Below are 26592 nucleotides of genomic sequence, written 5' to 3'. Positions count from 1 at the left end.
TTGGGGAACTGGGCAGTTGTTCTGCAAAATGGAAATGTATAATTAAACTCCAGCAACAGGAATGAAACATGGTGGAAAAAGAAATGGCTGGAGGGGGAACAAGGCAGGGTAGACACCAGGAGGCCAGGGCAGGGACAGGTTGATGCTGGCATGGGGAGTAGTTTTACCAAAAGGGACGGTTTGGGTTTAGGAACTTGGACTTGCCCACAGTACCAATATTGGCAATGCCTAAAACCTGTTCTCTCATTTCCAGAGTTAGAGCTCCACTTGTTCCAGTGAGATTGTAGTTAAAAGTTCTCAACATTTAGCTCATCTTTAATTGCTGCTGTCTCAATTAAACTGCATCTGTGAAAACAACAGCCCCCCAGAGCCCCAACAGGAACTTAAACACACTGTGAATAAATTAAGTAATTGTGTAAATTATAAAGTTTATATCTACTGATTATTGCATTAAAAACTATATATAGAGCACATACTTCTTATAAACTTTCTACTTTAGGAGATCTTATAAAAAAGGTGTTTAGCCTGCCAAAAATCTGTAAGGATCACTAATAATTTGTTGATCAGCATAAGGTTCATTACATGCACTTCATTATCTGATTAATTCAGAGGCAGGTTTGTAATCAGTGATGAAATGTTTAAGATTCTACAGCTCTGGCCTCCACAACCTCCTGCAACTCATTAGAAAGGGTAATCAGACAGAATTTTCCACCATGCTGTTTATTGTAGCCCTAATGGAAGACAATCACTTTAAAATTACACACTTAGCAGGTAATTTCTAAAAGCCATAAGCCATGGAATCTCTGTTCTCCCTAGGCTCTTTGTCTTTCTTTAATAGGGTAAGGTAAGCAATGGAGAATTCTGTTAGAATTTGGAGGCCTATTTTGCAATATAGAATACAATGTAAATGCTGCTGAAAAATTATTTTTGACTTTATCATGTTTTTTGTCACCTGGGAGCCCTTTCAGAGATCATGTTTGATGGCTTGATTTAAAACTTAGATGGTTTCCTACTTTGTGATTTGATTATTTGAAGCATTAAGAACTTTCTTCATGTCTTCTTATTTTGAGATGAATAGCATTAATAAAAAACCAACAACTTCTTGATCTTGGGGTTTCACAGATCAGTTATAGACACTGTTGTGCTGGAGCTTTCTGAAGTCACTGGTATGATCTGAAGGAAAATGATGACAATATTTAGTGATGAAGAGCTAGAAATTAACGTGACTTAAAATGTAAAGTATTCTTAAATTTTTAATAATTAAATCTCTGGGAACTATGAGAAGAAACAGCAGAAGTTGACAGTCATCACTTGCTCTGGCAATACTTCTGCCACTCCTGTTTTTCTGAGGGGGAATTGGGGAATGCAGAAGGAACAGTCAACACCTGAGAAACACTGCTGTTCCACCTGTTATGGAAAAGGTCCTTTAGGTAAAGCAAGTGTGAAGAATCAGGGACTGGGAGCCAGATGCAAGGTAGCAGAACAATTCCTCTGACTCGTTCCATGCTTTCTCAATCATGTGGACAAAAGTGCTTTGTCTGTCCTATGTGTTACTCCCTTATTTTAACACGTGAAAGGATGGGCTCCCTGGGACTGGAGAGGCACCAATGGAGACAGGGGCTGGAGGCATTTGTCCCCTTGCACATAGCCAGAATTGAACCTATTACAGAATGGAGGATGCCATTTTGACTGGGGACATGCTTTTGGTCATGTGGGGGAAATAAGTCACATAAGGATTTATTTTCTTTAGTGATTTATTGTAAGATCCAATCTAAACTTTCCCTGCCAAACCATGTTCATCACATCTCTACCTATTAGGCAATAAGGAGTAAAGGCAAATCCACTGAACACCATAAAGAAGACAAGTATCTAATACAAATTCACTCTTTTGCCAACCAGCATGCTCCAAATTTGCCAGCTTGAAGGGCTGGATCCTACTCTGTGGCTCTGTCTTCTTGTCACAGTCTATGAATAAGCAGTGAGTTGCTAATGCCAGCTCTAAGTACTCCTTCTGCATGGATGTGACAGCTTAACAGTTGTGCTTGGGTCACAGGAACAAAATGTGCTGTGCAGGAAAGGTCAGGGGTAAAAGTCATAGCAAAGTGTATCTCCTTCAGTGGGTGACACTCCTGCTTCTTGGTTAGAACAACATTAGGGGGGTTGAAATACTGGAACTATAAAACTAGACTTGGGTTAATGTTACGGTTTTCCACAGGGTCTGCTTTGTCAAACTGAGCTAAGAACAGAGGAGAGAAGGGCACCCATCAGTGCATCCAGCCTGCGTCAGCTTTGCTGTACAAGAGCATTTCTTGCAGTGGGGCAAGCAGGAGTGTGTGGGCTCCGGTCCCGGGGTCACCTCGGGAGCACCCTGTGCATTGTCGTGTGCGCGTCTGGCAGAGCCGCTCAGCCCTGGTCGTTTTGCAGACCTGCGATCCCAATGGGCTGGACACATTGGCAGCAGGGGAAAGTATTGTAAGGACTGGAAACTCTCTAGAATTTAAATGCTGTAAGAAGAGCTGCAGTGTATCACATTGATGAACAGCAAGTGTTTTGCTTTAAGAGTTCCTTTATAAAATTCCCTGAAGGCGACACTGGGGCCATGGAGGAGAGAAGGGACATTGTGGCACGGCCGGACTCGAGGGACGCGGGGGGCTCGTTCCCCGGGCTCTGCTGCCACCTAATGGTGTCCCCACAGCCCCGAGTGAGCCTCGGAAACCGCTCCCTGCCTGGGCTCCGGAACAGCTGCTCCCTTTTCCCCTTTTTCGTTGATAAACAGGGGCTTACGGCTATCTCTGAGACAGCCGGCAGTAAGGAACAGAGAGAAGGTTTATGCCAGCTGTAAGGTGAAGTTTCCTGTATTCTGTACCTCGCTTTAAAACCACCTAAGGTTCACAAAATGAAAAGATTTAAAAACACCTTCTAAATTACTGATAGAGCTTTAGGCAGGCCAGAAGCCAGACCAGTTCCTGGGCAGTGTGAATGTGCAGGATATCACTGGCACTGAAGTGTCCCCCCTCTGGGAGGGACAGACTGACTTCTCCACAGGTATCAGTAGAACCCACACTGGACCTTGTCACTTTTCATCTGCAATATCCCCTTCTCATCAAAGAGATTCATTCATGAGTTAACTGTGAAACTAAACACAGTGCAAGGGCAAGATAACTCACATAAGGTTTTACAAGTTTATCCTTCACTAAATAGTGGAGCAAATGCAAATGCTGAAAAACTACAAGAAATATGTTGCTTTAAGTAAGCCTGTATCCCAAGAAAGCCATCTCCAACATCCATGTTTGCAAAAGCCAAACATGAAAAACATTTGTATCTCAAACCAAATATTGAGATAGATACAAAAACCAACAATGCTTCAACAACCAGTAAATCTTCCCCTGGTCTAAACAAATAAGCATATTAAATAATGTTATTTAAATACTTGAATGTTCACTTATTTTAAAATACTCCATATATCATTTAGCTGTGAGCCACCCTTTATACCATTCCTTTGGAAGATCCTTAGGCATTGTTACCAGCTGATATGCAAAATGTTCACTGATGATGCATGGATGGAGTAACAAATCCCATTGGTGCTGAGTTTTGCTCCTGCTGCTCTTGGTTAATGTGTCATATAACATCTTGAGGTCACACTTCCACTTTTACTCTCTCTGAGGGTTGGGTTGCAAGCTTTGGAACACAAACCAGTGGACCTCTGCCTCACGGCATGTACCTTTCATTAGGGTACACAGCATGTAAATAATTGCTGCTTGGCATCCAAGTGACCTCTGTTGAAACAAGATGATGCTCCTAAGTGTTAAATATTTTGGACCTGTTTAGAAATTTCTCCCTACTAGGATGGTGTGTTGCCTCTAACAGTAATTTCCTTTTTATATTACTCATTGAAGTAGAATTTGGTAGGTATGACTTTTCAAAATCCAAGTCTTCAATCACTGCTTGAGTCTCCAACCTGACTGTCTGGCTATAGAAACCACATTTAATATCTACACAGGCAGCACAAGTGGAGGCTCCCAGCCAACAGCAATACTTCTTCCAAATTGACTAAAGTGAAATTTCTTGGATAAGGTACTGACACATGATTAAGGGGAAGCTCTGTATCTCCAGGTCTATCAGCCAACACAATGACACAGATTTCTTTGTCAAGACCATCCCTTTTTCCTCCATTGCTCATGCTTCTGCTGCAAAATCTCACTTCCTGATCTGCATTCTGCAAGAACTCCCTTGGCTATGGAGGCTCAATGCTCACCATGTCATCCTTTGAAACTTCTGTCACACCAGAGAGGACCTGCTCTCCTCTGCCATCTGTCACCTCTCCCTCAAATCAACCATCCTCATCCAAGTCTCAAAAGCTGTAAGCCACTTCTCCAGTAGTTAGAGGAAGTTCTACTTCAGAGTGCTCCTTAGGTCCATCAAAAGGGTCAGAGCCATGTTGAGCTAAGAATACTCCAAATATTGCAGCCTATTGCCTTGGAGACTCTAGGGTTAAGGAACACTTGTCTGTTTCTGATTCCTGTGTCTCAGTGGCCTCCTGTGAAAGAAGCCAAGACCTAATTGCCTTGAAAGTGATCTCCTGTCACTACCTGTCTCTTTCTTCCAGTTGCTGGGCAGTAGAAGCAGTTCAGTGTCCTTGTGCTGCTTTGCCTCCTGCCTCATTTCCAGAGAGCTTCCCGCCCTCCAAGGCAGCTCTTATTTTGAAGAATACTCCATAGTCCCTCCAGGTCCTTTAGGTCTCTCTGGGGGTGATTGTCCCCAACTACCACAACTGCTCAGGGTTTTTTTCAGAGAGAAATGGTCTTTTTCACTGTGATATTCTGAGTTTCTAGCATCATGGGACCCTGTCTGTGATTCAGGCTGATAGAAGCTAATGAAACATGAATAGAAAGGAGCATAAAGTTCATGGTATTATTCTTGTAATACTTTGTGCATTCCCCTCTCCATCTCTAGACCAGTTTCCAGCATCAAAGGAGAGTTAATGCATTTAGGTTTTGATTAAGAAATATTGCATTCAAGGGGAAAGGCATCTGTATAGGACAGAATCCTTTTAATAAAGTTCATGACACACAAAATGCAGGAGGAAGACAATGTGTTTATAATTCTACAATAGATATTTACTAGACAGAACAAATGTCAGATGACAATCATCATACATAATTAATTGCTTTAAAATGCTTGCCATTAGAGATCTAAGAGACTGAAAAGACAAGAAAATCTACACAAAAACTTTAAATTGTTGGCCAGGAATAAAGGATGGAGGATTGTCAATAGAATAATAAATTATGTCTTCTTTTTTTTTTTTTCTTTTTTTTACCCATTTTATATTTAACAATTCCAATGGAAAGGCATATAATTATTTAAGGCATTAATTATATTTTAATCTTATCTTTTTACCTTTTTCCTTGCTCCTAGAGATTAATTTTGCCCTTGTGGACTACAGGTCCCTTTGATGAATTTTCAAGGTATTGGAACCCATTTGAGATCTGAATTCTGTCTATATTCTGGAAATCATAATATCCAAGGAATCCTAAATATCTGAAGTGTCCAGCTGGACCAGAACCGAGGCCCACCTATGCCACCCCTCTCTCACTGTCCACGGCAGGGGAGGATGGTTTATTTAGGGACCACCGTGCAAGCCTTGTGAGGTGCAAGTGTCACCTCACACTTCCAGGTATCCATAATTATGACCAGGCATCAATTGGACATGTTAGATGACTATTCCACACCTATTCTCTTTTTTAATTCATGTATAGACCTGTAACCCAGTTTGACTAGTTCCTTTTAGAACCTGCTGACTGTTGCCTTTACCACAGCCTGTGGTAGGGAGTTCCAAACATCAATTACCTGCTGTGGAAAAAGGCCCTGTCTTTGGGCAGTTTGTAATGCCTGATCAGTGTCTGTGTGTGTGCCTTCATTCCAGTCTGACAAATAACAGCCTCATATTCATCTCAGCCCCTGCTTTTATGATTTCATAAGCTTTTCACATATTTTCTCAGACTCCTCCCCTACAGGTGGAAGAGCCTCAGTCACTTTAATCTCTCTTAGTACATCACTGTTGCACTCTCTTGATCACCACCTCTGTCCTTCTCTTTACCTTCCCTGGTTCTGCTCTGCTGTTCTTGTGGTGTAGTGACATCTCCCACCCGTAGGCACAATGTGGGGGTACCAAGGTTTCTTACTGCAATCAAATTATTCTTATTCTTTCCTCTTCCCTTCAGTTTTCATGAGGGTTTTTGTTTTCTTTCAGATGGCCATTTCATAGCAGTAAAGTAGCCAAGAGAATTTTTTCTAAAGTTTTCAACAGTTGGGCTCTTGTGGCTCACTTGTTCACAAAGTCTGTTTGCACAATTTTTTTTTTAGAAGTGGAACAGTTATGCTGCTTTAAAAAGTGGAAATGTGATAGAAAGTTCTATTTGGCAGAGGGCAGGAATAAGTATAGTGTCCAATCTTTTGAAGATGTTACAGGATAAACAGTAAAACCTGCATTCTGGACACTCTGAAGTGTCAAGTAAAATAATGGATACAACCTAGAAACCACACCAAAGGCAAGTTTAAAAATACAGAACCATCTTCCAAACTATGTAACAAATGGCCTGGATTTTGCTGCTGACAGAAGAGTATGAGGTATAATTGATGATATTCTGTCTGAAAAGAAATTCCTGCTGCTTCTCCAGGACTGTACAACAGCGTGTCCTGACTTAGTAAGTGGCGCCCAGGTGAGATCCAGCACTGCAGTCCTTGGTCATGCACAAGATGCACAGGAGTGTTGGCACCATCAGATCTGCTCTGGATCCAGCCTAGCCCAGGCACTGAAAGGATCCAGGGTACTGGCAGCAGGTGTGTGAGATGTGCCCAGTTCTGTGTAAACTTCTCAAACACTGCTGTAATAAAGGATTTCAACATTAAGTGTCAATTTGTGAGGACAGCTACACTCAACACCAATTAAGAGCTGGCTGGGCTGTTGTGAGTGTGGGTGGTATTTTGGTCTTGTTAAAGGAAATGCGGATTATCTTATAATTACCCCAGCTACTTCTGACACTCTCTTACAAGCTGTAAATTCATGGATTAAAATTACAGATAGTAATTTCAGAATTCCCTGTGGTGCTTCTAATACTCTCTGGTGTTTAATGGCTCTGTGTCTCAATGCAGGTATAGAAGAGGGACAGAATAATTCTATTTTGGGGAAAAAGTTCTTTAGAGAACATGCGAAGACATATGGTAGTCTTGGAAAACTATGCAGTCAAATAAAGATGAGCTGAAGATATAAATAGAGTTTTGGCAAATAAAGAAATCAAGATAGTATCTGGAGCAGCTTGTTTTTCATATTTGTAGACATCTGGATAATCAGTTGTAAGAACTCTTCTTCCAAGTTACCATGGTATCAGATTTAGATATTTCTACATTTCACAATCATAGAATCTGATCTAGTTCTTTATCAGATGTCAGCATTTTTAAGTCTTCATCACCAGCATCCCACTTGAGCAGCACATCAAGAATCCTCAGAGAGCCTCTGCAGCTTCTGGTTTCTCACAGCCTGTGCCTGCCTGGCACGTGTGTAACTTCACCCAGTCAGCACAGGCTCTCTTTGCATCTCTCCACTACTTCCCCACGAGGGTCTGCCTCTTTCACTTTCCTCTGAGTCCATTTTCCTGGAGTAAAATGAATGCAAAAATCTTTACATAGCTAATAGAATAAAGTTATCATGAACATCAAATATATTTAATAACTATTTACAAACTATTTCATAATATGCATATGAAGTAGGTGAGGATTAAGATGCTTCCTATGGGTGCAGTATAGCTTATTTCATTAACAAATATTGATTGAGTTTTGTAGCAATAAGCACTATATTAATGTAAATATTGATTAGCAAATAGCTTATTCAAGGACTAATTTCAAGATTATAATCCTGTGCTTAATAATTAAAAACTTCTGTTGCGTTTTTACAAGTTTTTGAAAGCCAGTTGTAATAACCACAACATTTCCTTTTTCAGGTTGTATGAGTTTGTAATGTTTATTTTTGACCTTAGAACTTTGTTGGTGACTTGTTCTGCAGAACAAGTGTTAGATCAAGTCAGGACATGAACCTACACAAGGGTGGGGGAAAGGGGAATTGAGGCCATACATCCAGCAGTCCTGGAGTAATTCCTGAGTACATTGGGTCAATGGAGAAGGTTTTAGGAAGCAAGTCAGGTACCTGAACACGGATGTTTGGTGGCATTTTAGATGTGATGTAGTAACTTATGTCTCATGTCCATGTAGTAACTTAAATCTGCCAGCCCTGTGTCTCAGATGTCTGAGGACACCTGCACTGCTGCTGGATGCTGTGGATCAGAGCTGGGGAGCAGCTACAGCAGGAGCTCCGCTAACGGGCTAAACAGCACATGGCAAACGCCAGCCTTGCCTCGTACTGACAGGGCATCTTCTCCTCTTCCACAGCACTTTTCTCGCAGAGATCGCGGCAGGGCGCTGGAAGCAGGGGTGCGGCTGGACTGGGCTGCTCACGGAGAGCTAGGGCCAGGGGGGTTTCATCTGAGACCAGCGGAGCTGAGGATGGATCTGTGGTCAGATGCCTCTTCGAAAATCGCCCTTCCCTCTCCCTCCAGAGTGTTAGAAGAAACTAAGAAGTAAAGCTTCTGAAGGGCTCTGAAGAGGACGTGGACTTGTTTGAGAAAGCCTGTGACTACAGGTGGTTGTCTCTTCCCCGCCGAGGAAGATGGTACCGAATTTGGGGGATGCACAGTAAATAGAAAAAGGCACCGCAACACTTTTAAATCAGTGACTGGCGATTGAAAAGGCACCACCGAGACCTCGGGCCGAGCCGGGCCGGGCCGGGCCGGGCCGAGCCGAGCCGAGCCGAGCCGGGCCGGGCCGAGCCGAGCCGAGCCGGGCCGAGCGCACGCCCCGCCCCAGGAAGCGCAGGGTTTAGCGGCCGGCCCGCGCCGCGATGCATTGTGGGGCGCAGCAGCAGAGCCAAGATGGCGGCCAGCAGGAGGCTGATGAAGGTAACAGCGCCGGGCAGGGCCGCCGGGCGGGCGGCCCAGGCTCCCGCCGCCGCCCCTCCGCCCCGGCCCCCTCCGGCAGCGCGGGGCCGCCTCCCCCGCCGCGCCCCGGCGGAGCGGCCTCCCCCGCGCCCCGCCGCGGCGCCCCGCGCCCGGGCGGCCGGAGCGGGAGCAGCCGGCACTTGGGCCGCGGCCGTGAGGGGCCGCGCCGCCCCCCCGCCGCCGCCGCCCCGCGCTCCGGCAGCGCCCCGCGGACCCGGCTGCCGCCCGGGGCTGGGCGGGGGCGCCGGGCGGGCGCCGCGGGCCGCCCCGACCCCCTCGCTCGGGGGGCTCCAGGGTGACTAAGCAAAGAGGAAGGGACGGGGGGGGGAAGGAAACGCCGCCGCCCGGGGCCGGGGCATCCCCGGGGCGGCGGGAGGGCTCGGCGGCCCTGCCGGGGCAGGGCTCGGCGGGGAAGCGCCCTCTCCTCCCTCCCTGCGTGGGGAGGTTCGCCGCTCCCCCGCGCTCGCCCCGGTGAGGAACCGTCCCCAGGCGCCCGGGATGAAATAATTTCGTGGTTTCGGAGAGTAACCTCTTCCTTGTATGAGTAAGAGGTTTATTGCACAGAAACATGGACCTGGGTTCAGAAGTTTCTTCATTCGCTGCGGACGTGGTAATGTTTTTGTCTTCACTCTTACTTGTTCTGAACCCAGAACAGTGGATGATACTTGGAAATGGAAACTGGGCCCCAGCTGGGCTTAAACCAAGAGCACGTATAGTTTATGGTTAAATACCATTCGCGATTATGTTCCTCGTTATTTTCTTTGAGGAGGAAGCTACTTCTTAGGAGGAAAATAGTAAGCATTACCCCCAAAGCACACAAATTTATTTTATGTGCTGTATATAATTGCCAATTAACATTATAAACTGTAAGCAGCAAGGTTTGCCTAGGACACACTACACAGTGGCATAAAATTTATTCATCTGGAAAATGCTGTGGCAGAACCCAGATTTGCATGCAAAGTGCCTGTGAGGAAATCAATGGACTTTACAGGCCAGTTCTGGGAAATGGAGGGGAAAGACCCTGTAACTGTTGAGCACTGTTTCAGCTTATTTAAAAACCTGCCCCTGTGGGGTGCAGAATAACCCTGCACTGGGATTTAACAGATACTTGGGTGATTCTGTTAAACTTAATCCTTTAATACCAGTTTTACAGCTGGCTTCAAGGACGTGGACCCCCAGTAGGGCTGGGATTTCACCAGGACATGTTCATGGCCTGTCCTGAAGTTGTGTTTCCTTGATGGTGCAGATATATGAATAACCATTATAACTTGGGTATTTTGGAGGAAACCAATAGCTCAGCAGTGCTTCTATAAGACTCATTTTGTTGGTTTACATATTCTGTGGAGCAATTAAATAGTAGATAGATTGTGTGCAGTGTCATTCATATATATTAAAAATCAGTAGGCATAAACCTTTAATTTTCCTTAAGGATCCTGGTGAGATGGAATTCATTTTTTATTTCGTTTTTGATAGCTCTATATTTTCTCAAGGTTTTAGTATCATAATCACCGTGTCTGTTGCTTTATACGCAAATAAGGTTTCACTTAGTTTCAGTTATAAAATTATTTACTGTTTTTATAAGGTAGTTTTTTTGCCTGTTCTGAAATAATACATTAATTGTTCAAAAGCACATCACTACTACTCTCGTAGGAATAATATATATTTCCATTTTTTTTCATTAATTTAAAATAGAAAATGAAAATCTGAAAGGCAATAAAAATTGTTCTTAATATTTTCGGTGCCTCTTGCTTTTTAGCCCCCTCCTCATTTTTACTATACTTCTGAAACATTAGTTAGCACCTCAGGCTTTCACTAAAATACACTAAAAAGGAGTTTTGATAACGTGACCGTATTTTCTAGAAAATTGGTGTGGCAGTTGTTTCTCGAAACTTACCTCTTATATTTTCACTTTTGTTTTTGTTGCCTAATGTCTGTGGCTTGTTCACGTTTGTGTGGGTTTTATGCAGTCCAAGAGCTGTGGGCTGCTGCGTCCCACAGCTTGCAGAAGCTGTTAAATCAGCAGCTCCCTTCCTGCTCTGGGGATGGAGGCAGCCCAAAAGGCTCTGGGTTTGCCATTCATCTGGCAGGAACAAAGTAGAGCTCTCGTAGGGATGATGTCATCGGGATTGCTGCAGCATGATGTGAAGGTCCAGGCTCACGTGTGTATCAACCTAATAGCACTGTTAAAGTCCCAGATTCACAGGTCCATTTTGATTTAAAGTCTTTCATTGTTGAAGTTTTGCAATTGGGAAGAGTCTTTGGGGTGTCTTTGACAGGGTGTTGGAAGGATGAGTAATTATAACTAAAGGAAGTAGGGTTTTTCACTGTGTCAGTCAATTACCTTTAAAATAATTTAGGATAAGCATTAACTGTATCTTCTTTGAGCTAACTAATCAAGCTTGTCTTTGATAAATGAGACTAAACCATAAACCTTTTAAAGTTATATAAAATGAAGCAATTCCTGTTTCCTTAAGGTCTTGCCAACATTTTGAAGTACTGCATTTTTTCTGGACTCAAGTCATGCATCATAGTTATTTGTATTAATCACCATGGCTCAAAGAGACTGGATGCAGTACATCCAGAATAACTCACTGTCTGCCTGTAGAAAACTGGGAGTCGTGTCCACTGTGCAGGTGGGAATGGATGCCCTTTTCCAGTGGGGGAAGCCATTTGCATCTTCAGTTCACAAACCTCTGTGCAAAACAAGCATTACAAATTTTGCCAATATACTTGTGCCATTCGATTTTAAACATGAATTCAAGTCATAAAGACAACAAGATTGGCTTGTCATCTGAGAGTGTGTTTGAGCAGATCGCCTTCCCTAGGCCAAAGACCTTTTTTATGGCCCCTTTTTGTTGAGCTTTATCCCATCAAATAGTGCCACCTAACCAAAGTCTTCTCCCCTGATTCACAGCAGCTCTGTGGAGGTGTGCCCTTCCAGGAGTGCACTTAGCGTAGCAAAAGCGTGAAATAAACAGGGCTAGTGACTCATATTCCAGTGACATCTGAGGTGGAGGTTTGATCTGTGAGCCACCATTACACCTCTTCAAAGAGCCCCAGTTGTTGAATCCTGACTCCTTGTGAAACGTGAAGGGTGGGAAAGAAGCAGTCTTTGTCAAGGATGTGATGTTGTAGACAGTCTCTCAGGGTTAAAACACACAAATATGGAGTGATTCTATTTAGGAGAGGATCTAAGGCTTCTCTTTGAAGGGGGGTACTGGGCTTCATGGCCCTTTCTCATAGAAGGGAGATTGTCTCCAGGCTGTGTGATGGGGAACACGGATCTCCTGGAGACTTCAAGGAAAGGCTTTGCACAGTTGCCACCTACTAATGTTAAAGAAGCTGTTCCTCGTGCTGGATCCGTGGCTGAGTGCTGTGTGGGGAGGTGCAGAGGGAAGGCTGCTCTGGTGCTGGACACTCAGAGTGCTTGCAGGGGTAGTAGCATCTGGTGCTGAGCTGCACCTCCCACAGGGTGTCTGGGTGCTCCTGGAGAAGGCTCTGCTGCCCCAGATGTGGAGCTGGGCCCTTCCATGGTGACTGCCTCAGATGGAGCTCAGCTGTCTGAAAGATCCATGCTTTGGTTTCCTGGTTTTTCGATGTTCAAAAGTATCTTTAGCAACAGAAAATGAAAACTAATTTAAAGAGTAAATAACACTTCACATAGGAAGTGAGATGTGTTGACAATTATTTTAATTTTATTGTTTTTACTCTGCTTCCATAGTTGCATAGTCAAACATTTATGCAACTGTTGAACTCCTCCATGATAAAACACAAACATGGGACCGCACCCAGGTAGGTGGCCTGCAATCTTCAGGATGCTGTGGTCCTGTAAACACTGTAGTGCTCCCAAGTAAACGGGTTTTAAACAACTCTGATACTTGAAAAATAATTCTGAATTGATCCAAACTTCAGTTCTTAGTAACAATGGAAATATGGTTTTGAGCAACGTATGATTGTCCTTAGGCAGAAGTGAGACTATGGAAGCATTTTCCCTTTTTGAAACTGAGAATTGACAAAAGGATTTTTAATTAAATGAAAATACTTTGCCAAAAAGTAGATTTGCTCAGTCAATAAGACATGAGTATACAGGGTTGCAAAGGAAACTTACTGCTGATTCTTAGGAGAACTAAATTCTGTTTCTGGTTGGATTTGTGATGGATTTTTTTTGTGTGGTAGAATCAGATTTTAAGGTGTTTTATTAATACTTCTCTGTACTGTAACTCCAGAAAGTGAAACTGGCCAGTTTCTGTTCAGTGTTTTGGAGCCTGTTTGACTTACAGGGATTTTTTAGAAAATGTATTCATAAACAGATAAATATAAGTTGTAATAATGATTTAGGGTTATTTCAGGAGGCTTTTTGTTTTATTTGTGAATTTAATAGTATTCTGGGCTTTAATGCAGAACTTACTAAAGTCAGTATGAGCTCTTACACTTATTCCCATGTTCTCAGATTGCACTCTTACACATATTTGCCTTCACTGCATTTTTCTATCTGGCTTGGGTTTTTAGAGAAGTCCCAAAACTTGAAAGATGCGTGGACAAAACAGTATCAGGTTTTTTGAAGGATTTAGCTACATTTTAAGCTGGTGCCGCTTTTCTTTCTACTTTAAAATATTTAATGTTTTATTTGAACAGCCCAAATGATTACACAGTATTGAAAATGACAATTTTAAACCTTTAGTGGTTATATATGAGAAGTAGTATGTACTTTTATGACTACCTTCAGCATTATATGCTTGAAGATCAGGTACCACCTCTGAAACAGCGTTTTCTCCATTTCATGTGCTGTGAATAACACTTTGTCCGAACATTTCCAAATTACAAACATCATCTCTCTTGAGAGCCCCATGAACTAAGACATTTCAGTTTTTCAAGTGGATAAACCAATGCACCAAGGTCACATGCAAGGTTGATAAAGGAGTGGGGAATGAAGATTGATTCAAATTCTTACCGCAGTCATCTAACTGGAGCGTTTAGTTACGCTCCTCCTGTGCTGCTTTAATTATGTTACTTGACAAAATTAAGGGGTGGAGGACAAGAAAAGGAATTAATCTATTTACTGTCTGCCTAGACTCATAAGTATTACTTTGAAATAAATATCTGGACTGTATCTTTTTACCTCATAGAGTAATTTTTGTCCCGTTGGAGTTGCTCTAGCCCGTGTTAAAGGTATTGTTAGCTTTTAATCTGTGCTGCTTTAAAGTATTTAGTAGCTCATTCACTTTTTTAACAGTACTTTTACACTGCACTGTCTGCCTCCCTAGCCCTGAGGCAGTTAGATCCTTATTATGGGTTTTGGCAGTTGCCAGAAGGAAAAAACCAAAACAACCTCCCCTCACACCCTTAAATTGTGAATGACCACTCTCGAAAGCGTGGCTTGTGTAGTGTTACACTGCCTTTGTGAGGACAGTAATGGGGAAAGAGCTGTTTGTAAAGAACTCCACCACGGAGTTGATTCCTTTGGAGTGACATACACGACGTCTGAAACACTCCTAGTGTAAGAAAAGTAATTTCTAGTCCAAGTTTCAATCTGTCTAAGGCCGGAGTTGAGGTGGCTGGATTGTCCCTGACCTCTGCAGTGCTGGCTGCGTGAGAGGCACGGAGCTGCCGCCTTTATCCCTGGTGTCCCTCGCGCAGCTGTCAGCTCCTCCCGCAGAAGGGCACGGTGCAGGCCTGACACGCTCCAGGCATTACCACGGCTTTGATTTTGGAAGCGGTTTCCTGCAAAGGCCTCATATGTCATTTCAAAGAGGAAGATGGTCTGAATAATTTTTGTCTAGTTCCTTAGTGGCTCTGTACTGTTTAATTCCCTCTCCCATATAGTGGGCTTGAGAAAAAGTGGGAAACGATTTGCCTATTTATTTTAACTTTTCATTGGTAGGATACAAGGTTTTACAATTTTATAATTATCTCCGTATGGGATTCTTGGACTTCTAAATTCAACATCCAGTTTTTTAAGCTGAATCTAACTATAAAATGTAGGTATTTAATTTTCCAGCAATGTGAAGCTACGCTTTTCTAATTTGTTGTATTAGTTTAATAACATACCTAAATTATAGAGTCATAATCCTTCCTTTTTTTGCATCTGGACAATTGTCCTCTGGGCCAGCAGCAGTACAATACTGTTGTCTGAACCTGGGACAAAAGCTCCTGCATGGAAGCTGCAGTCCCACTGGGCATAATGGGGAAGATTTCTGTCATATGCATAATGTTTTTACTATAGTAACTAGAAAATAGTCTAAAATCATTTTTCTTGCCTTCTTTTAGAGTGAAGGCACTTGTTATGATGCACATTTATTCATGCTTAAATACCTACTGCTTAATTAGCTTATTTTGTCCCCAGTGTTTGATGTGATACATCTAGTGTGGAATGGAATTTATTCCTTTTACATGCTGTGGAGCAGTGGTTTGCCAGGACTTCACAGTTCTGTATGTGATGGGAGTGAGCAGCAAAACTCAGTTCAAAGCAAGTTCCTGACCCTGTCAGGACAGAGTCAGCGCAGGATCTGCCCGGCTCTCCTGAGCTGCTGCTTTGTGCAGGAGCACTCAAAGTAAGGCACTGTGGGGATTTGCACTCTGAGTTATGGTAAAGTGCCACTTAGAGCTGCAATCCTGCAATCGTAAAGGTTATTTTCTTTTGAATATTTTGGTTTGCTCTCTATCCCTATAAATATGCTTCATGGGATTATTTGGGGGGGGGGGGGGCTTATGTTTTCCTGCTCTAAGGAAATGGGATAATCCTCTTAGCTCTTTTAAAAAAACACCCAAACTGTCTGTGACGTTGCATAAATCGAGCAGCAGTGGAATTTGGGGATTAATCCATGGGTCTAGACTAAAAGGTCAGGGTTAGTGTCATGAAGATAGTGTTAGGCATCAATTCAGTATCCAAGTGTCCAAGGTTAAACTGTGTTCAGAGTATGCTCTTGCTTTAGTAGGTGCAGTGGGAAGGAATATAAATGTTCATTTGCTGATATGTGGCTGTCGTGATTTTGTTTCATGTGCATTTGGAATTCTCATTTCCCTTTGGGTTTGAATTTTGTCATGATGCTGAATTTATGCAAGAGGTTACTGCAGGTATTAAATCTGCCAGTCAAGTGCAGAAAGGTTTGATCCAAGATGAACGTAGAGCTATTTTAGAAAACAAACCACAGACACTACAGCACTTGTAGCAGGAAAACTGATCTTTTTTGTTTTCCATTGTGTAGTGCCTTTGCTTGTAATTGGTGGGTTTATCATAATTATATCCAGCCTAATTTTGCAAGACACCTGCACCCAGTGCAGAGCTGAGCTCTGTCAGAGCAACCCCAGTGCTGCTGTATAAGCAACATTTTTTCCTAACCTATGCAGCCACCAGGCATGTGCTGCAGCTTTGAAAGCACTGGGAAACTTTTATGTTTTGCTGTGGATGATTTTTGAATTCATATTTCATTGAATTCTCTTTAAAAATAAAATGGCAGAGTTCAACCACAAAGGACTGTAATTGTTGTGGAGGAAATAAAAGTGGAACTTTGAGGTGTTTCTTTTTAGGGCTTATGAAATACTCCAGGAAACAGTCCCTACAGTAGGGCTTATATGTCATTTTAAATATAAAAATGCTGAAATACTTATTTTAGTGATAACTGGTTCATTAACTGGGTAAGAAGAGTTTAACTGGTGCAGAAAGATAACCTTGCTCAAGACTGATACAGCTTTAAAGAGAGGAATCCTAGTGTGTACTGTAAGCTTTGAGATACTAAATAGAGAGAAAGCTGAATCTTTTCAAGTTACTGCTCTAAACAAGGTTTGATTGATATTTTTCTGGGTTTGGATCAATTTAAGCTGTTCATGCAGGAATTTGCTCATTTTCAGTTGAAATAATTGGCCTGTTCATTGGTTTTATCCCTGTTTAAAACTATTATGAAATAGTTCTTCCAAATCACTGTTCTCCTTCACACAAATCCTAAGATGCATTTTATTTCTGCACCTCTCAGTATTGTCAGTAGTCTGTTACCAAAGGCACTGATAGACATTTCAGATAGAACAGCATTTTTAAATGTAGTTTTTTAATATTTCTGCTTCATTATGTCTATAATGATGTTAATAACAAGACATTTTTGTGTTTTCCTCATATATCAGAAAATAAGGGTCAAGAGTCTCAGAGAATTTTACTTTTTACAGGTGCAAAATTTTATTTCTTATTTGTGTGGGTTGCCACACCACTAACTAAAGAAAACCACATTGACCTTTAAGCATTTTGAAAAAATAAATGTGAGCATCTTGCTTAATACAATTATTAACTTACACTTAACACTTTGCTTTGCTTTTCAGGAGCTTGAAGAAATCCGCAAATGTGGAATGAAAAACTTCCGTAATATCCAGGTTGATGAAGCTAATTTATTGACCTGGCAAGGGCTTATTGTTCCTGTGAGTATAGACTACTCCTTATGAGCTTTAAAATAAAATGAGGATCATTTGTATCTCATAAATCCACAGCTCAGTGGTGCTGCTGGTGACCATGGAAGAATTCGTTATTGTAGGCCTGGGCTGACACATGGCTGGAGCTCCGTGGTGGCACTGGGCTGCTGGGAGAGGTGTTGGAAGGGGAAGCAGTGAAGTTTGGTTTTACATTAAGCCTAAAGTACAAAATCTACATGATCATAGGAAAAGGAAAGGAAATATTAAATACTTTTACTCCTTAGTATGTACTTTTTTTCATTTACTAGGTTTATTACTAGGATAAAACTGAGTATTGGGAAAAACTCGATGCAAGGAAAAGGTTTGGATTTTCTGAAGTGAGCTCTTTAAAAGAAAGTAGTATCTTTATTTAGGCATTAGTTAGTGCCAAAATAAACTTATTTCACTTAATTTTTTTTAGAGCACTGCAGTCTTCTTAGGGAATGCTTGATTGAAGTAGATAACCATTTTATTAGTTAAATAGAGAGGGATTTGTTACTAAGGGGAAAGCAGGAAATGTGATGTGTTGGTTTCTTGGTTGAAAGTCACTTGGATTTTCACCTCTTGTATTTCCCACAGCTGTGGCCCATAGCAGTGGGGAATGGCTGCCTTGGTTCTAAGAGCTATTTTTAGTCTGCAGCAATCGGGGTTGGGCCATGGGGGTAGCAGTTGTGGTTTTCTGTGGGTGGTGCCAAAAAGCCTCCCCAACCAGTGTAAGTCTGTCTTTTTATTATATGAGTAAGACTTTGAGACATCTCTGTAGCAGTGCTACATTAGTCAGAGGCTGCTCTGGAGCTCACATGGCACAGGCTGAGGTAATGGCTGGGCGTTTACACTTTAAATGCTGTGGAATATATCAAGTTTGCTGTTTACTTACGTGCCTGCAAGTGACTCCTTGGAGTGGCTGACACTACTCCTGCAAACAAAGCAAGTGGCATCTGACACTGAAATTTGACAGAGCTGAGGAACAACTGGCTTTAATCAGTCACTTTGTGCTTCATGTATAACAGTTTAGTGCTTTGATAATACTTTGAAGCAGTAGAAGGTTGGTAAATATGACTAATAAAACAAAATACTTGTGTGCTCCTGTTAAGATCAGGAATGTGTGGTGTACAGCAGCTATTTTTAACAGTTTCTGCTCGACAGAGGATGAGCGTGGTGTTTGTTTTGCAAAGCTTTGCAGCATCACAAGTGTTTAAATGTTGGTGGAGTGAACTGTGCTCCAGACCCACCTTTTGATTTGTAATATGTCCTGTTACAGGGGAAATAGCCTCAAATTCACTGCTGGTATAGTCAAAGGAGAATTTTGTTATGAAATTACACTTCCTATAGTAATTTCAAATTTGTTCTTTGTGTTCAAAGAGTAGTGTAAGTTTTTATTCTGAGGTTATGCTATAGATGTTTTAGTGTTAGAGTTGATGGCTCATAAATGCAATACACGAGCTCAATGAAAGTTAAACTTCTTTCTCTGTGTTTTTGCTTCACATGCTGTTCCCATTTTAGCAAATGTTCTTACTTAGGGTTTAAAGACACATACTTCAGTAGGACTAACCAGTTACTGATTATTAAATGCTATAACTGGGCATTTTTTGGTCAGCTGCTTAATGAAGGTGTGAAAGATAATGCATATTATTTTTAATAGTGTTCATACAGAATTACTTGAAAGATAGGTGGCAGTAAAGGTGGGCAGTAAAGCTTTAAAAGCTCTTGTTTGTAACATATTTGGTTCTTCAGAACAAATGTTAGTTTTTAAGGGTGTTCACTCAATTAAGAAGCAAATTAAAGATACTTGGTCAACTTCTTTTCCTGTTCTAAATTGTAGAATGAAGTAGTTTGTGTCCTGTGGGTGGCCAAGGTACACTATTTGTTTGATTTCAACATCAAAACAAGACAATGTAGCCTGGGCTCCTTGTTCATGTAAGAGGCACAGTGAAGAAAATGGAGGTTTTTAAGGCAGGTCACTTCTTGTGTCAGTTCACTGGACATCCTCACAAATTACAGCACGTGATAGGGGCAAGAACAATTGAGCCATGGGGGTAGAGGGCAGTGACTGCCTAAGTTGTCACCACCACCACCACTGCTGTAGTTGCCTCTCCCCCTAGGAGAAACTGTGCTGTATTTCTTACAAACACACAACCAAATTCTTCACATGGATAAGCCTAAAATTAAATGTTTTCTGTCAACATATATTTTAATAGAACACTCCCCACCCCCAAGTATTGATAAATTATGGACTGGAATTGATTGCAGGGAAGGGTCTGGTTGCTAATGAAGAATGTGTGCGATTATACTTTACATCAACTGGAAACTCTCATCCTTTGATTCTTGTTCTCAGAGTGTTTGGAAAAGCTTCATTCTATAGTTACTGTTTTCAGTGCAGAATAGTATTTTCATAGGCTTTAAATGTAGCAGTGGTTTATTTTTGTTCTGCCTCTCTTGTGCAGTATCTGAAGCATCAGTATCAATAGTCTAACAGGTTTTTCTAAGTGAAATTCTGGGCATTGTTTTTTCTCTTTCAGCCTGAAGAACTGCTTTGCTCACTTCACAGTTCTCTCATCCTGCTCCTTCAAAACTGATCTGATAAGAGTGGGTGCTAAAGCTGCATACAAATTCAGAATGTTCTCATCAGCAAACACAGTGAATATCTATCTTTAGTACCAATGAATGCTCAGCAGATTTTTGCGTAGTCAGCACAAAAACGTTCTCGAAACATTTAGGGAGATCTGACAAACCAAATTGCTTTGCTGTTCATGCCACCACGTTGTGAGACACACAAAATAACTGTTCAGAAACCCACTTCCCTTGTCAGGTTTGCTGTTTGTGTCTTGGAAAGGTTTTACTATGTTTTTTGAAACACAAAGCTGGGAATAAAATTACTTACTAGAGAGGGCCTTGGGTTGGATGTAAATGGAGCTGAATGCTTTCTTATCCATAGAAATGTAGGACAATGGCAACCTGCTTTATCCAGGGTGGATGCAAACGTGCAGGATGTATTGCCTCTCACATGGGTTTTGATGTCTCCTGACACATAAACCTGGCAGTAGTGTTGGTAGAAAATGCCTTTCAAAGAGGTCATTCAAGAGATCGATGAAATCCATGTCTGTACTATGCTGCTTTCACTTGTGTCCATTAGCATGTGCCACACTGTTGACATTCTGCCTTCTTGTTGCAGGACAATCCTCCATATGATAAAGGAGCCTTCAGAATTGAAATCAACTTCCCAGCAGAATATCCATTCAAACCTCCTAAGATTACATTTAAAACAAAGATCTATCACCCTAACATCGATGAAAAGGGGCAGGTTTGTCTGCCAGTAATTAGTGCTGAAAACTGGAAGCCAGCAACCAAAACTGACCAAGGTAGGACTCCATGTGGAGAAAGAACTGGGTATTGAGAAACTTTGCAGAGTGTTTGACTTTAAAACTAATAATGTTTCACTTGTCAGTTTCCCAGTGCTCTGAGGGTATATTCATTGTAAGGTTTGTGTCATGAATCGCGTGTGTTGAGCACAGAGTACAACTTGTGGAATCTCATTTTGTTACTGGAATGGGAGGTACTGGCACTGAAGTGGCATTTCTGCCTCCAGGAAACCACAAAACTCTTCATGACTAATGAGTTTATTAAGGAAGTGTCCTCAGCATACTTGAAAATTTTGCTGGTAGTATGTGTGGGGTTTATTCTATGTTTCTTTTTAAACAGTGACTTTAGAATCCAGAGGTGTTCAGTAAATTCCTGGATGTTTGAAAGAAAGGGTCTAAAACCTCCAGGTTTTGCATATTTTATAATCTGCCATGTGATTTGAACATATGGCTTGAAATACCATAGGAGTCATAAACAAAATCTGAGAAAATATTACAGATTAACTTCTACGTCTTAAAAGATCATTGCTGTCGGGCTTGCTGTGTAGAGTGTCTTTGATAAGAATGTAAATATTGTAAAGAAAAATTTGTTTGTCAGGGTCTGTGGCAGACTTAAGTGTAATATAAGTACGGCTTTTTCCTGTTGTTGCTTGCATGAGTTGTTGGGGTGAGAACTTTGTGTTATCTGGCAGGTAATGATTAGTTGAATATTAAGCTTTTATTATTATACATAGAGAAAGCAAACATCCTTGCAAAAAAAACGCTTATTTTTTAAGAGTATTAATTCAAATGAGTAGCTGTTTAGGGCAGTGCTAGAGCTTCAGTGACAGTGAAGTATCTTGTTCCATAAAAGAAAATACTTCTCCCTTCCAGGCTGTTCTTAAAGGTTATTTTCACATGATATGTGTTCCTGATAGGAAACAATGCTGTACTTAAGATATCTTTTTTCTGTTTATTCCTGCATGCTAAAAAAAGTACTTCTAGTTGTGTGATCTTGCCAAAGACAAAACAGAAAAATTGTAGTTGTTTTAGAAAGAGATGAAGCAGCTGAATGTTGGTGAACATGGAGGTGGCAGCAGAAAGAACCTTTGAAATAGGACAGCCGAGATCTTAGATTTGTTGTAGATTTATCCCTGATTATACAGGACAAAGACCCTCAGGAGAGATGAGATGGAAAGAACATGTGGAAGGTTTCTGTTCTGTTCCACACCTGAGCAGCTGTCTTGCTGCTATCAGCCTTTGCTAGTTAACTAAAGAACTTACATGTCTCTACCCAGCTTGAAAAACAAGCTGTCATTAGCTGGAACTACTGAAACACTTGTTTGCATGCAGAAAATAGTCAGTGTCTCCCTGAGAAGCAGGGAGACTTTTATCTGAGAGAGTGAATAAAAGCTGTGCTAAAATCAGAATTCTGAACCAATCCTGGCTATCAAAATACTGCAAATCTCACATGTTCTGCTGTGTTGTGGTTTTTTGTCTTAACTCTTTCTTCAAGTTGTTTTAGTGTCAACATCTGTTGCTACTACATGGTTGTATGAACCTGTGACAATGTTACTAAAACCCTACTTAAATGTCTATTCTTTTTCCTTCAGATTTCTTCTTCACTGAAAAATCACTCCTAGCTTTTCTCAGTGCACAAATGTGACATCATTAGTACAGCATCAAAGTGATTGGTTTTGTTCACGCAGGTGTCAAAAAAGTGAAGCAATTAAGTTCATCATAAATCACTAACTTACCTTTTGCATACTAAATGTGCATCATACTGCTGCACTTTTTGTTAATTTATACTTAATATTAAAAACAACTGTTAATGGCAGGATAGTTTTCAAACTCTGTGGCTATTGAGGCAGTTCCTCTTCTGCCAGGCCTGTTTTTTCTGGCTTGTTACTTGTTACTAAGGTTATTGAAGACACATTTTCTCTGTAGTGTTTTTGCATGCTTTGCTTAGTGAGGAGGGATTGCCACTCAGTTTTTTCTGCTGGTTTCTGCTGTTTTCATCAATGTGATGGCACTTGTTGTAAGGCCAGGACTGGTGAGTTACTGTGAAGGAAGCTGGTATCAATTCTACATTCCTTAGATAGTTTGTTGCAGTTTAAACTTGGATTTGTGGTAAGAAATGCTCCTGTTTAGCAGTTTAGAGACTAATGTCAGATTTGAGCATTGCTTTGAGTATTTGTTTTGAGGTTTGTTCATGGGTGGAAAAGACTGAGATCAATGCCCCAAAGTCACTCTGGTGTTCCAGCATCTGCTGGAGTGACCATGATTGTCTGAGCTTGCATTCCTGCCCAGAGAAAAATGTAGCAGTAGATGGCACTGTGGGGTGTGAGGTTCACTGTGTAAATGTCAGGTGCACTTCCATTTCCTGAAGAATGACTTTTCTTCGGAAAGTGACAGGGACATTTGTGACATTGCTGTGAGCTCCTTGCCACTCTCACCCCATTGTTTACCCAGTTCATCTCCACTGGTGCCTGCCTTGGGAAGTTGAGAGTAAAGGGAAGACATGCCTGCTGTTCATAGGAGAAGTAAGAATCATAGGGAAATAAAGCTGGGAAAAAGGGTTTCCAGAAGAGGGTCTGTCGCAGCTGCATCCCTGTGACAGGTGTTGGGAAATGCTTCGTGGTGCAAATTCCATCTTTACCAAATCCCTTCAGTGAACCTTTCTTAGAACTTTGATTCGTTCTCAGCTGTAGGAGAGGATTTTAGATGGGATGCCAATTACAAGGGAAATCATTTGTAGTGCACTTTGGTCTCTATTCATGTTGATTTTATTTACAAATACAATTTTCTGGTGTTCATTCAAGGTCATTGAGCTAAATCTTGGCATATCACTGCAGCTTACTCACGCCCTGCGCTTGAAAAGGCCTGAGATTTAAGGGGATGTATTTAAATGCAGTTAAAGCTCTTTCCTTACAGGGGAATTTTGCTTACAGTTTGATTTTTAAAAATTAACCATCGAAGTGTCTGACGGTATTTATACTTCTTTTGACAGTAATCCAGTCCCTCATAGCACTGGTGAATGATCCACAGCCCGAGCACCCCCTCCGGGCTGACCTAGCTGAAGAATACTCTAAGGACCGTAAAAAATTCTGTAAGAACGCTGAAGAGTTTACAAAGAAATATGGTGAAAAGCGACCAGTGGACTAAAATCTGACACAAGTGCTGTCAGCAACCTATGATAGAAGATCGGAGCAGTGCATTTGAGACACCCCGTAAAGCAGGACTCTATGGAAAATTGACAAGTGCCACCTTTCGGTGTGAACTTGTGGCTGTTACTAACTTTCTACAGTTTTCTTAATCAAAAGTGGGCTAGGTAACCTGTAAAGAAAGGATTAAAATTTAAGATGTTCTAGTTCTGCTTTCTTTGTTTAAAAATCACTGCTTCAATATACTTTAAAGTATGCTGTTTTCTTTTTCTTGTCAGAATTTATCAAAAATATCTTAGACTTATATTCTGCCCTTAAATTGAAAAGGTTGTGGCTGTCATTTCTTATTTTTCCTTGCAGTTCCCACTATCTTGAGTTCATTCATCGAATTTTAACCCCCTCCTCAAAGTGATGTCTTAGGAAAAATATCCCAGTTCCGGCAGAAAATGATTGAGTGTTTGGCAGTTTCGTTTACTTTTCTTTCTAAATGTTGCACTGTGCTTTGTGGGACTTGTTGCAAGTTCCCCTGAACGTCAGTTTGTAACATAATAAACAAAATCCAACCCACAAAACCAATCAGAAATAATGTCTGGGTCTGATGTAAATCTGGCCAATGTCTATTAAATGGGGAAACCCAAGTTTTTGTGTGCATCATTGAATTAGAATATGGCTTATGTTCTGCTCTTGGAAAACTTCAGAAAAAAATCTGTAGCAAACAAGTAGTAGAATGTGATTGCAAACTTCCTTCACTTCTATCTTTAATACCTATGCAGAGTAGTGGGAAACATGCACAGAACAACATTGCAACCAATCCAGGAGAGTTCCAGAAATTGGGGACCAAGAGGTACCAAAGTGACAAACTGTCTTCTGAGTTTAAAATCATTATTTTGGAAGCGTTAATTTTGAATTCAAGAACTAAATCTGACAGCACTGCTGTCCTCTCTGAACGTTTTCCCTCAGAATGCGTCAGGAGCGTCTGTGTTTGTGGGACGGCCCTTGAGCTGTTGCCAGCCCCAGCACCGCTGCGAGGCCAGGCCTGAGCAATAAGGTGTGACAGAGTGTGCTTGGCTGCTGCTGTGTTCAGCACACGGCACAGGGGATTTAGTGGGTGTTCAGTGTCAGTGGAGCTTCATCAGCCTCATCGGGCAGAGCCGTCCTGCAGCTGCCCCAGGGCACTCCTGCGCGTGCTGAAGGAAAGGAAAGGGAGCCCTTTCTGTTCAGAGCTGAGCATCCTTTGCTGTGTCTCTGCTGCTTCTGCTGCCTTTCCTCCCCAGCCCAGAACGTGATCCTAGCTCCACAGTCAAACTGCCACACAGTCAACCTGCTGTCTCCCCTTCTGCAGCTGGGGTCTGCTACTGAGTGAATGGATTATTTCCAGAAATCCATCGGTATCTGGGAGCACATATCATTTCAATGTGCAGGAAGCAGAGTTGAAAAAACCCTGACACCTAGGTGGTTGCCTGTACTCTTAAATTCAGTTTTAATACAGCCTCTGCCTTTGCAACCTTTCAGTACTAGTGTGTCAAGCAGTAGATCTCTCTTGGTTTTGTCTTGTGTATTCGCTATTTCCTTATTCGTCCCTCTCCTCTGGCTTTCATTTCCAATTTAGTGTAAACAATGACAGCCCAGTACCTCACCTTTGTTGAAAGTAAATTTTTTTATGAGTTAGGGAGCTAAGAAATTTTATGTTTAAGTGTTCTTAGACAGATTCTTTGGCAGGTAAATAAAGTTAAACCACATTCACCTTATTTACGGAAACTTGCATTTCCTAAGTGTTTTCAGGCTTGTGAGAGCACTATTACCAAATTTTCACATCTTTGTGTCTTCATTTGCAGAAAGTTGGTACTGATTTTGTTTCATTTACGCTCACTCAGATTCATAATAAAATAATGCCAAATTATCTGTCAAACTGAAGTGTGTAACTTCTGCATCACCTGAGTCACTGTACCTTTGATCATGTCTGTTGGCATGGAAACTTACCATTCTCTAAATTTTATTTGGAACAAAACTGTAGCACTAGTTTGCTGCCCTCGTTGCTACTCAGTAGTTACTCTGTGGTTGTAAAGCCTCTCAGGTCAAAGACTGCGCCTGTCTGCCTGGCTGTGATCGGATGCCGCGGGAAGGGACGGAAGGGCTGCGCGATGGCAGGAACTCCGGCTGAGCCGCACCAGCCGCTCCCATCCAGCTGCAGAGGTCACACGAAGACAGATCTCGCTATCAGTTCTCTTGGTGTGTTCTTCATAGTCCAATTGCTAAATTGTGAGACGTGTAAACAAAGTGCTGGCGCGTGTCTGGGGCAGCCTCTGAACAAAGGGATCCGGCACCTGTGTGGCTGAAGGCTGAGGAGGAGAAATCAAAGTGTGAAGTCCTATGATAACTCAGGAAATCAAGCTCTTGTTCTCTCTGGTTCCCTAAGCCATGCTGAATTTTAAACGTGCAGTTGAACATCCACAATGAAAGCAGCGCACTGGTGAAACTACACCCAGGAGTACTGGTATAGGCTTTCTGCAAGTCCATTCTGCTACCCTAATAAAAATTGCTCTCAAAGGCTTTGTGGCATGGTTTTATTTTCACAGAGGTCTGGGAATTAACTGGGATTGTAGTAGTGTT

The 26592-nt window shown here is 41.8% G+C and overlaps 1 protein-coding gene across 2 annotated transcripts; it reads left to right on the top strand.

Annotated features, from left to right (window-relative positions):
• Positions 1–8911: 8911 nt before the first annotated feature.
• UBE2L3 (ubiquitin conjugating enzyme E2 L3) lies at positions 8912–26529 on the top strand. 2 transcript variants are annotated; one of them, XM_053993655.1, is made up of 4 exons: positions 8912–9008; positions 17355–17450; positions 20653–20839; positions 23829–26529. In XM_053993655.1, exons 1-4 carry the CDS (start codon positions 8982–8984, stop codon positions 23981–23983), a joined length of 465 nt encoding a protein of 154 aa, XP_053849630.1. In that variant the 5' UTR covers positions 8912–8981; the 3' UTR covers positions 23984–26529. The 2 variants fall into 2 exon arrangements, with proteins under 2 accessions (XP_053849630.1, XP_053849629.1); XM_053993654.1 differs by lacking the exon at positions 8912–9008 and adding an exon at positions 9601–9657.
• The last annotated feature ends 63 nt before the right edge of the window (positions 26530–26592 follow it).

Source organism: Vidua macroura, chromosome 18 (assembly GCF_024509145.1).
Source record: "Vidua macroura isolate BioBank_ID:100142 chromosome 18, ASM2450914v1, whole genome shotgun sequence".
Classification (NCBI taxonomy): domain Eukaryota; kingdom Metazoa; phylum Chordata; class Aves; order Passeriformes; family Viduidae; genus Vidua; species Vidua macroura.
This window is presented reverse-complemented; position numbering and strand designations above follow the sequence as displayed.